The following is a 12,721-nucleotide window of genomic DNA, read 5'->3' as shown; positions in this document are numbered from 1 at the left end:
GCTAGCATTTTAGTTACTGAAGAATGCTTTTAGCAGGGAGTTGGCTATTAAGAGATAAGGTCTTCCAGGGCTTAATGTTACTTAGCCTGGAGAAATCAAGATACAGCACAGAATTATGCTGTACAGAACTATGCAGCATATGTATATGAAGCACAGAATGATGACACATCTATATACAAGTCAATAATTATTAGGCCCTAGTTATGGTTTAGGATGGTTTGTAGGTGATAATTACACATTTGCTCATGAGACTTTCTTCCCCAGATCTAAGATCTCTTACCTAAATTGATGCAAGCACCCAACTGCTTAGAGCAGCTATTTCCTTAGGGCACACCATCTGTTTGCGATGCACAGCTAATTCTAAGTCTGTTGGCCCTTGAAGAGTATATCCGTAAGGTTTCTGCCTGACTCCTAACCCCATTGATTGAAACTCCTCCCTCCTTCCCTTTCTCTCCATAAGGTAAGGGTAAACTGGATCTGACAAAACCTGAATGATCAGTGAGAAAGGGTGGGAAGGCCTTAGCTCAAACAATATTTATGTGGCCTTGTTTTTTTAAAACAGCATAAAGTAACAGAAACAACTGTTATTTTGGGGAGAAAGACTCAAACTTATAAATGCATTACAAATAAGAAAGAAGAGAACAAGTAAATTACCATTGGAGGGAGAAAGGCAAAACAATGGAAAAATTTAAAAAAATAGAGCATTTGTTCACAGGAAAGTGATCTACAGGGCAAATTGTGTTAGATGTTAGGAAATTTCAAATCTGCAATGCACAGCTATCACTTCTAATTAATAAAAGGAAAAGTCGAGACAGACTTGCGGTTCTCAATCCCTGGAGAATGTCCAGGAAATGACTAGAATGTGCACCCCGGAGGGCTCTGGACCCCTTGTTGTTTTACCTACTTTGGCAGCACCAAGTACTGTTGGTCTATGTTCAGACAGAGCACCAAAAGAAACACATCTGGAATGAGGAGATACTATAGATTTTTTTCAGTTCTCCCCTCCAGCATTTTATTATCAACATTTTCAAACCTTCAGAAAAACAGAACTGTGAACACCTATACACCTACCACCTAAATCCTATAATTGTTACTATTTTGCTATATTGAGTTTGTCCTTATTTATCTAACTATAAATTCATCTGTTGGGGATCTGATTTGATAGTATTTAAAGAGGTCTCCCACAAATTCAGGTGATTTTTAAAAAATCATTTCCCCCAATGGAGGCTTGCTTCAGAAAATGGATGCTAAATCAAGCTCTAAGTGAGGAGGAAGTGGGATTCATGTCCAGTCATTAGCTGAATTATTACCCTAAAATTATCCTGAAATACCATATAACTTCTGAGCCCAAGTTTCTTCATCTGCAAAATAAAGTCAGACAAAATGATAATCATGGTCCCCTTAGTTATGGTCCTTTCTAGTCAAAAAATGCTATGATTCCATGAAAAACAATTTTTTAAATAATAGCTATCATTTACTTCATGTTTTCTATGTGCCGGAAAGTATGTTACAAGTTTTTCACGCACAATCTCAGTTAATCTTCACAGGTTCCTTAAAATTTTTGAGACACTTAATCTTCACTTGAACTATCAACTGTTTATATAGCATGTAGCTAGTCTGCCCTACTTCCAGCTGTTAAGTCCCCTCTACATTTTCAGTACTCTTTACCAGGATCAATTTTACATTGCTCTGGTGGGACTAGCTGCAACGAGCAACCAGAAATTATCTTTCATCATCGAGAAATATAAGCAAATTCTGGCCCCTGGTTTGTACTTTTTTTTCCCAAATGTGAAATGAGATAAAACAGCTAAAACTACTTTAACTTGTTTATTTTGGTAAAATAATTACATATAATTATTGTTGAAGAAAATCTACAATACACAATCTTGGTGTTTTTATTTAAATCTGTTGCACATTGAATAACAAAATTAAAATGTCAGCTTTTCAAATGGAGAAAGTACTCAAATCAACAGCCATGTGCTAAACAAAGAGACTCAATTAGAGCACATTATGGTTCGATTTGGGAATGAATACATCAAGGAAAAAAATCGCACACACACAAAACCCATATATATATTATGCATGTGATGAAAAGCCGCAGATACTGCTTTTCTATCTCTATATTCCTCTGTGATTTTAACTGTCTCCTCCGTGTTGAGTAATCCCAAATATGTATATTAATCCTTGCTCTAACAGAAAAAGCCATTATTTGTCTGTGCTTTTATCCATGGATGCTATTTGTACTTCCATGCATATTTAAAGTTCTTACATTGTAGACATGAAACAGGATGCCTGAACAAGGTGTTCTAGGACTATAAATATACACCATTATGTAATCAGTGAGGTTCACACCTAGGAAATCCAGATAGAATGGTTATCCTGAAGCAAGCGAACGAAAAGAACCTGTTGGCTCAGACCTGTTGGTTAGAACAAGGAAACACCAAACAGGCCTAAAGTAGCTCAGCTGCTGCAGAGGAAGACAGGAAGGTAAATCCACTCAAGTCCTAGACAGCAATGATGCCAAGCCCTTCACTTTACTTCCCAGAGCCCCTTATGCAGACTTCTATAATAGAGTCTGCTCAAGAGTACAGAGAAACTTATTTTTCCCAATAAAGTCAGCATGTCTCTAACCAAAGAATGTCCTTTATGGTAACATATGTAGGTATGTTTTATATGAATATTGGGGTTCCTATGCAACCTACATACATAATTCACACTAAGTGTGGTCTCTCCTAAGGAAGTTGAACCCAATATCCATCACCCAGAAGAGAGGCAGCTCTTCGATAGGAAACCCAAGCAAAGGCAAAGTCTGGGCCTCGCCGTCTTGGGCCTATTTGAAGAAAGGTAAATATCTGGCACTGTTCACTTCTGCTGGCAGTACTCAGATGATGCCTGCCAAATGGAGAGAGGCCAAAAGATAGGGACATAAGGAAAATGTCTTTGTAAGCCAGGCTGAACAGCTTCATGTTGCTCTCTATTCATTATCCTCCAGCTTTTAGCAAAGCTTGATTTAAACATGTCAGCCTCACATCAGCTGTTCCATTGGCATTAGGGTAAGACCAGTGTGTCCATACTTGGATCAGAGCCTGAGAGTGGAGAAGAAAAATGGTAGCAGCGATACTAAACTGAACCCTCAACACATGTTAAAGAGGAAGCCAGAGAACAAGATTCAAGGCTGCCAGGTCCAGGAAACCCTTACCCCTGGGAGATGCTCCCTGCACTGCAACCTTGTTTGGCGGCTCCCTATTAATAAGGAGGGTGACAGCCTCCTCCAGAATTCTCAGTAACAGGCAATGAGATCTATGCAAACTACAAGGTTCCCTTACTGCCCTCATTGCTAGAAAACTCAGAACTAAGTACTGTGCCCAGCTACTAAAGCTTTCCTCTGCTAAGTTATGGATAACTGTTCTTTCTTTGCCCCTTTTACTTACTAGTTCTTATCTTACTTAGCATTAGTTTTCGTCTTGCCGCATGTTTTCATTTCAAGCTTCCTAACTCCTTTTCTGGAAAATGGCCAGAGTACACAGGCCAATCAATAAATACATTTTTCCCATACAATACTAAAGTTACAAAACAGTGCCTACCTTGAAGTCATGAATGCTAGAGGGGTTGGGAGCCTCTATGCTGTCTAAAAACAGTGAGCAAGGAAGCTTGGATTACACCTAAAAGTATCCAGTTCTAGAAAAGAACAGAGTTTGGAGATAATCAATTCCAACCTCCTACCTAATGCAAGAAATTCCTTCTGTAACTTCTCAGACAGGTCACCCAGCCTCTGCCTGAATATTTCCAGTGACAAGGAACATGGTACCTTGTAACGTTCCACTTTATGGTAGCTCCCATTGATAGAAAATTGCTCCTTGTATTGGGTGAATCTGTCCCTCCGTCTACCAAATGATCATATTTCTTCACTGCACAGGTATGTATTTTCTCTTCCAAAAGCCATCCCTTCACTTACTTAAATATATAATATCTCTCATTTACTGAGTATCCAGTGGTATCAGGGAGGCTACGTGCTAGGTACTACTACTACCCACTATCTTCACAACCACCACTTAAGATATGTGCTATCCTCCTTTGAAAAGTGAATCCCAGAGGGATACAATGATTAGAATCTAATTCCAGACAAAACCGTGGGGTATCTTACATATACTCCCATAAATAAAGATGTTATTAAATTACTGGTAACCAAGTCCCTTGATCTGAATGCTTTCAAAACTGGAAGGAAAACAAACAATTTTAGATCAAACGGAAGAGAAAAATTAAGATGGTCTGGAGAACTGCACCAGAGTTTGGTTCATGGAGAAAAACAGTAGCATGAAAAGCATGTAACAAGGCAGCCATTAGGGAGCTCCAGGAAACCAGTGAAAGTGATATGTATAACATCACAGCCATGACCTCAAGCCGGTGGCTTAACTGCAGGCCCCAAGCAGGAAACTTTCTTCTACCTCATCCAGGAACCTGACCAGATTCCCAAGAGGTCAATCATATTACTGCAGAGAAAGCAGCACACAGACTGAAGGCTAAATCAGTACAACCAGCAGATCCCAGATACTTCTGAGTCTATACTTCTCTAGCACTGAGTGGGTAGAAGGGAACAAAGCATGGACCCACAACCCAGGAGGGATGAACAGCACAGTGAATAGAGCATGGCTCGAGATCTAAGCTAGAGTTTAGGGTCAAGATAAATATTTCATTTTAGGTGGCTTTTTAGGGCACTGGCATCCAGAAGAAAAAGAGAATGAGGTGGAAAGTGAACACTGATGACCATTTCTTTGCCTAAGGTCCTCTCCCGTTTCCAACCATGTTCCAGTCTTACATCTTTGCTGCCTACTGAACCGTTCCACCACTTGGCATCCTACCTTCACCTCAAACTCAACATGCTCAAACCACAATCCCTTTTCTTTCAATCTTTCTCACCATATTCCTTACTAGTTAAAGGCATTATCCAGGTATTAAAAACCCTGGAGTCATTCTTTCTGTTAAATTTATTTCACGGAATCCTTAATTTTTGTACTCCACCTTTTGACAGCTAAGAACTACTTGCCACCCAACAAATACTGTGTGCCTATGATGCCCCAGGCACTTTCTGTGCATTTGAGATACACTGGTGAACAAAATAAGAAATCCACTTTCATGAAACTTGTATTCTAGGAGGAAGAAGGAAATAATATGCATAGTAAATAAATATTCTAAGTAAATACAGGATTTCAGAAGGTGGTCAAAAAAGAAAAAGCAAAGTAAGATAATGGCAATTTTTAAGAGTGGTCAGGGTAAGCCATATTGAGAAAAAGGTGTCATTTGATCAAAGACAGAGCAGACAAGGGAATAGGCCCTGCAGTTAGCTGTGTGGGGGAAGAGTATGCAGGCGAGGACAGCCCCGCGAGGCCCTACCAGCTCCTCCAATTTCTTTCTCTGAAATGTCATAGGGCCACCCTTCCACTCCATTCCCAATGGCATCACACCAACTCCAAAATCTCCTAGGGAACCACCTGCTCCATTTCCTCTTTGGTGCAGTTAGATGTTTTTTCCAAATGAAAACCATCCACCTAACATTCAGGACTCGTAATTCTCTGGAGAGTCTCTGAACCCATCCACCTGATATTCAAGGCCCGTAATTCTCTGCCCCACTCTATACATCATAAACTCCCATTTCTCCCCTTAAAATTCTTGAAACTTAGCATGCTCCTTCTTCACACACATCACCCTTCCCTGCCTGAGTGCTTTCCCTCCACTCCTCATCCATCCTGCCAGGCAGGGAGATCAAGTGCTGCCACCTCTGTAAAGCAGTCCCTGTGGTTGGTATCGCTGAATCTGTATTCACCTATTTTCCCAGCATCATATTTCTTGAAAGCAAGTCTACCTCTTTTTCTGTACCGCCCACAGTGATAGCTTCTTCCATTTCTCTAATTCAAATTACCTAAAAATATGTCAAAGAAAGACTGCAAGCATTTGAGTAATTACAGTTGCAGAGAGGCAAACTTAAAATAAGATGAAGGGAATTCTCATGCTTTAAAAAAAAAAAAAAAGGATAAGAGGAAGAAAACCTTCCCAATGAAGTGACCAACCACACAACAAGGTATCACTGTGCATGAAGGCGGCATGAAGTACGAGAAAGTGCACATTCTGGAGGGCTCAGGCGCAGGCTCCAAGCCCTCATCAAACGCCATGGCCTCAGATACCCGGTCTGTAAAATGAAAACACAGCTCTTCTATTTATACACTTTCATAGATAACAAAATAAGATCTAGTCTGAGCAAAATCCTACCAAGTCTACCAGGCAGATGAAGTTAATGATAATGCACAATTATTTGAGTCTCCATGGTTGGACTACTGATAGTCTACAGCTATCTATTCTATCTGAAGCAGTGTGTCTTCCTTTTATAAATGCACTTATCATTAAAAGATGAAAGACAAAATATTAACATCTCTGGATAATGTTTAAGAGAGCTGAACACAATACTGGGTTAGAACCAACGTCATCAAAATCTAGTTATCTCACAAGCACTGGTCACCTAGACCTTGTAACAAATGGACTTAAACGAGCCTTTTGGAAATTAACTGGTACATAAACAAGAAGCTTACACAACTACTATTATACACAACTATTACACAACCACCATCCAGGATTGGTTATGAGAATTAAAGGAGACAAGGCAGGAAGAATGCCTGGCACATTCTTATATTACTTTAAGACTGATAAAATGGTGCAAGGACCACTGAACCTTCAAAAAATGTCAAAACAACCTGTGTGTATACAGCGAGTCATATATTTTCTTTAAAGGTTGAAATCTTTCTTTATAACATGTATTGCTCTCCAACAGCCAAAATGAGGGAGCAGCTTTTCAGAAGGCCAGATAAGATCTGTAAAACTGGATCCATAAAACCAATCAGACTTAGTACTGCAGTAGTGTTTGAGAAACTATTTGTCTAAGAAAAAAACCTACAACTCAACCTGTCAAGAGTTCATATAAAAAAAAATGGTAACTGTAAGAAACCTATCTGCATTATCTGGACCAAAACCATACAGCTGAAACTGGATCTAATTTGGAGTAGCAGCAAATTTTACTGTTTATGGAGACTGCTTATACTTGATACTGAGAAAATTCAGTTAAGAAAAGCATTAAATAATTATCCTTGGTAATGGAGTTAGGCTGGGTCAAGATAGACAATAAATTTTGAGAAGATTCCAAGTCTTTTCAAGCTAATTCTATGGGATAAAGCATGAAAATTCCCAAGAAAAATGCTGCACCTGCCCTCAATTCCAGAAGCAGAAAGTGAAGATGTGACTCAGTCACATGATGTTAAACCACAGTCCATCTAGGCAGAGAACTTGCTTTCTGTAAACTCTGATAAAGGAAGAGCAGGCAAGGGCACACGGGTTATCCACATATGCCAGTGGCTCGGTGACTTGAAGACACATGTTCTCACATCAAGAGTACTATCGGTGAGACAATGGCATTTTCAAAACCTGTTTCATTAGACTTAAATACAACTGATGCAATACGACACTACAAGAACTGTGTTCATTCAGGTAACGGTTTCAGCCAGGCCTAGAAGAGCCTTCCAACAGAAGTTTCCACATGAGTGGCCCTCCCCACAGAAACAATATTTATCTTCTTGATTCTTCATCACGTCACTTCCCCATTTAATTTCAACAACAAAGCAGATCACCGAGAATTCTACACCTAACCACGTACTTGCAAGGCCTTTCAACTACATTTCATGTCTGTAAAACCCAGAACTGTTTCACAATCTTCCAAACTACGTGAAGCCTACTTTGCTCAATTAACAAGCACTATGCCAGATCCTTTCATCAGCAATATAAAAGATACTCCCTTTCTCTTGAGGAATCAATAACCTATAACCATTTCCCTTCCCTTTTACCTTTAGAAATCACCTTTCTTAGTTCTGTGAAAGTCAAGACTTCCCTGAGGTAAGTCACTCCATTAACCCTGTTCCTCCCCCATTCCCAGTCCTTCACATTTTGAAGTGCCACAAAGGGTGCAAGACCTGGAATCAGAAAATCAAAGTTCCTGTCTTGATTCTGCTGGACCCTGAGAGATTCACTTAACCTGAGCTGTGGTTTCCCATCTGTAAACTGCAGTGACTATGGCTTCCACCACTGGAATGCCTAGCCCTGGCGGGCCTATCACAGTATTATCTCCCTCACTCATCTCACTTAGATTACCTTTCTATTTTGTTTCCAGTCACATGTTACGGAGTTTTTAGAATTCAGCACTTAGAAAATAACAGCAGTTAATACATCAAAACCACACAATACAAAGAACACAACCCTAACGAGTAACTTGCCAGCCACACAATAAAAGCTTTAGTTTCTACTTTGGAGTAGAACTCAGGACAACTGGGGGACACAGCTTACAAAAAGCGTAATACTTATCAAATCCCCTCTCTCTGCCCATCTGAATTCTAGCCACCCTTCAAAGATAAAGTCCTGATCCACGAAGCCTCCCCAATCACTTCAGCCTACATTAATCATTTCCCTCTTTGATGGATGCCTCTCTGCAGGGGCAATATTAAAAAATATTTAACAAGTGGCACCACAATGGTGGTAATCAATCAGAAGGATATCTAACCAATCAAAACACATTTGGCCCAGTGAGAATTGCTGGCTGAACACCAGTCCTACCTACTATTACCAATACAAAATAGCAACCTCAAACTCCAAAACAAGTTCCTCATTTGACCTTCAAGATCTCATGAATTAGGAAAAGTAAGTTAGTCTCATTTTCTTCCTAACTAGAGATGAAGTTTTCTGCATCGCTAGTGGTGAAGTTGGGACTAATAACCAAACCTAATAACCAACTGCTTCTTTCACCACATCATCCAATTTTTCCTGACTATATACACAGAAAAATCATTTAATATTGCATAAACTATACTTACATATAATGGTATAAACACTAAGGGAATGTTCACTCAAATGGAATTCACTTAATTAGCAAGCATTTAAGTGGAACAGAATATAAAACACAGTGCTAGGTTCTGAGGGCAAGAAGTTTCCTATGGGTTCCTAAAACATGTTCAAGAGAATAGTTAAATAACAGAGCAAGACGGGAGAAACAGACAACACAAACTGTAAGTGCTATACAGAGTTCAGGAACTAAACCAGTACACAGGAAGTAAGGACTGAGAACTTCTCTCTCCAAAAGGGCAAAATTATGTAGCAAAAAGGCTCAAAGTCAAGAGACGGCAGGGGGGGGGGGAGAAGAAATCGCTGGAAGTGAGGGTCTGCAGTGGTGAGAAGTGAGATCTCTGCCTGCATACTCAGTTACTGCCCTAATCATAAGGGTGAAGTGCCGCTCTGAGAGCTGAATACAATGGGAAATCTTGTAAACCTTTGTGGGTATGGCTGAAAGCTTAGTTTGGTGTAGCCTACAGAAAAGCCTAGAAGACAGAAGCACTGGAAACTACATTTGAGGGATAACAGGACTAAACTGATGGCTGCAAAGAAAGGTAGAGAGACATTCATGAGGCATTAATATAAAGAGTTGGATTTTAGGCATGTTTTCAAAGTTATGAAACAGCAGAAAGGAAGCACACAGAAGACTCATATGGTGTATACACACATGTGGTACTAACTGTACTAGGGACGGGGGGACAATTTCCCTAGAGAAATGTATGATGGAGAAAGAAGTTGAGGACAGAAATAAAAAACTGACACCAAGACAAATTATAAATTTTTAAAAACCATTCTAGCTTTTTCAGAATGTCTGAAAAGACTGACTGAATCATCAACATAACCAAGACGGCAGGCAGGCCAGTTGAAGAAATCTAGACTTAAGAGTAATTAGCTTTGTAATTCATGCATGCCAGTGTAGCCTGCAAACCCTTGAGGGCATGGACTGAGCAATGTTCTGTAAATCAATTAAGTCCAATATTGTTACTTGAATACATGAACCCTTCCTGTGCTAGACTAGGCGGAAAATAGTTAACTATAGTCGTGTGGAAATGTTACTTATGCTGTATGTGTAACTATATTGATTCTCCCACCTGTCCATATATTTAGCCTGTCCCCTCTTTAACCCAATCACTGTTTCCTCTAACGTAGGCTCAGTGTAAAGGGACTTCAGGAATCTACTAGGAGGCAGAACAAAGCCAACTTGATTTTCAAATTGTGAGGGCCAAATCTAAAAGTGAATAATAAAGATCAACTAATCGTTAGAGGACAGAAAAAGAAAAATGGGCTATTCGGGACAGTTAGGTGCATGTGATAAGATGTGTAGGTTTTGGAAACACTGAACCCTGGGTGCAAATCCTAATTCCAGTTATTAGTAAGGGTGTTCTTAAATCTCTCCGCACCTCAGTTTCCTCATCTATAAAATGGGCCAATGCCACTAGCCCTTGAGGGTTAGATAATGTACTTTGGTGTACTTCATATACCTGTATCATAGTAAACTCTTAACAAACAGGGGCTATTAGTAATAATTGGCACCCTCAGTCTTGAGTTTTTTGTTTCTTTAAACTGGTATTAAATTTCAGAAACAGAAATGTACTCTATTTTCAGCTGCTAAAACTAAGGCTCTATAGTTCAGTTTCCAGTACTTTACTTTGGATGCTAGCTAAGTTTTTCACTCTTCCTTTCACGAGGGTGGGTGATGACCATGTACCCCACCCTGATTAAATATTTTGGAAAATGGAGCCAACATTCTCCCTTGAAAACCAACTACACAGATGACAGATTCAAACTACTGTCACTCAAGAAAAGGAACATCACTAGCAAAGTTCCTTCGAGGAAATAAAAGCGTTTCATCAATTCGGAGTCATTTCCATTCAAACATTCCAAACCCTGCAGTGAGCAAACGTTCAAGTTTCTACTACGAAAACAATCTGTAGCCTTCTGTTACTGGATTCTTTTCCAGCACTTACCAGACGCACGAAAGAAGAAAACATGCCGCGCATCTTGGTGCCCCCTTCTCACACAAAGCTTCGCGGCGGCTCCCCGTCCAAAGCGACCGCCGGCTGGGGAAGCAGCCGCTTTCAAAGGGCTGGGTCGGAGGCGCCGAAAGCCTGGGCTGCCCTACCGACCCGGGGGTCTCAACCACACGTTGCCCGCTCCCGCCGCTCGGGGAAGCGCTGGAAGCGCCGAGCTCACGCCCGCTCCGAAAGCCGCCTTCAACCCAAACCCCGCCCGGGGCCCCGGGAGCCTCGCGCAGCAGCCCACTCTGCGTGGGGTGTCGGGACCAAGCCACACAGCACCCCGGCACGCGGCGGGTAGCAGCCCCAGCTCTACCAGTCCCGGCCAGCCTCACGCCCTCCGCCCCTCTCGCTCCCCAGAGGGCCGCCCCGGACCTCGGACGGCTCCGCCCGACGCCACCTTGCAGGGGAGCCCGGAGCAGGGGCGACCGCCGGCTGCCGGGCACGTCCACTCACATTCGAACACACGCCCCCCGTCCCGCCTCCGTTCCGCGCCCACGGCTCGCGTGGCGGCTGCCTGGCCAGAAAGCCCAGCCCGGGCCCCGGCGCCGCCACCTGCGCCCCCGGGCCCGCGCCATGTTTGAGAAAGAAGGAGCGAGCCAGAGGCCGGGCCCGGCCCGCGCGCCCCGCAGCCGCCCGCCAGCCCCGCCGCCGCTCACCCGTCGTCCCCGGGACCAGCGTTGCCGCAGCGGCCAGCACGAGGAAGAGCAGCCCGGGACGCGGAGCAGCGGGCGCCGCCTCCATGGTCCCGCCGCCACCGCTTGTGGCCCGGCCCGGCCGCCGCCTCGCCTCCGCAAACCTTGCCTCGCCCCACCTCCCCAGCCGCCGCGGCGGCCTCGCTCCGGCCCTTTGTAACTGCTCGGGGGCCGCGCGTCCATTGGCTGCTGGGGTCCCGCCGGCCCCGCCTCCTGGTCGTCTGCTGGCGACCGAACGGGACCCAGCCTCGAGCCCCGCCCACCGACCCGCTGGAGAGCCAATCCGGAGCCGCAGGCGCCCGGCCGCTGGCCACGCCCCCATCCCCCCCGGGGCCTTGCAGCCAAACCCCTGCCCCAGCCAGAGCCAGTCTCCGCTGAAAAGAGGTTGGGTGGGGGCAGGGTCTAGCTCCCCAAGCCCTGCAGAGCCTCCCGTCCCGGAAGGCGAGGGCTGAATGATGGGCGTGTCTGGGTAAGAGTCGCTTTCGGAAAAAGGCTGTGACCGCTCGGAGCCCTTCTAGCAGCCGCCTCTAGATACCTAAGATATGGTACTGACCCCAAATCCCACCCCGACCCCTGTCCATAGCCCTGCACCACCAGTCCCCAACACATTCACCCAGACCGCAGTATCGTCAGGCAGGCTTCAACTTCCCCTCCCCAGATTCACGCCTCAACTTTCAACAACCTCCCCAAATCCTTCCTCAGTGCCCTTCATATACGACACAGTCTCCTGTTTCCTCCCGCATCTCCCGTTGCCTACCTTCCCACCAAATTCCAGGCCCAGAAAGTCCCCAAATCCTGGCCTCAGATCGCAGCCTCAGACCTGAGTTCAGACACACCCCCGAATATCCTCCCGCTTCCCTCCGGAACTCAGGGCGGACCCAAAAGGCAAACCACCCTCTTCTCTTACCCCTTCCAGATGCGGGTGGGAAAGGGAAGGTTCTCCACCCTCGCCCCCAACCCCAAAGAAGGGGGATTCCCTTCTCAGCACGTATCACCACTAGGGCGGTGGGACAGCAGTCATTATTTTGAGCTGCCGCTGACACGCCTGCACAATAATTCTGAGGTGCCACTAGAAATCCAAATAAACTCGGC

The 12,721-nt window shown here is 43.8% G+C and overlaps 1 protein-coding gene across 1 annotated transcript in view; it reads right to left on the bottom strand.

Moving 5' to 3' along the window:
- TGFBR1 (transforming growth factor beta receptor 1) overlaps window positions 1–11,814 on the bottom strand; it is a 53,883-nt gene extending 42,069 nt beyond the window's left edge. The window contains exon 1 of the mRNA XM_036888362.2: window positions 11,594–11,814. Within this exon, the coding sequence (XP_036744257.2) occupies window positions 11,594–11,678 (85 nt within the window). The 5' untranslated portion in view covers window positions 11,679–11,814. The remainder of the gene's footprint in view (window positions 1–11,593) is intronic.
- Between the last annotated feature and the right edge of the window lie 907 nt (window positions 11,815–12,721).

The sequence above is a fragment of the Manis pentadactyla genome, chromosome 3 (genome assembly GCF_030020395.1).
Source record: "Manis pentadactyla isolate mManPen7 chromosome 3, mManPen7.hap1, whole genome shotgun sequence".
Lineage (NCBI taxonomy): Eukaryota > Metazoa > Chordata > Mammalia > Pholidota > Manidae > Manis > Manis pentadactyla.
The sequence above is the reverse complement of the archived record's forward strand: the minus strand, read 5'-3'. Positions and strand labels throughout refer to the sequence as shown.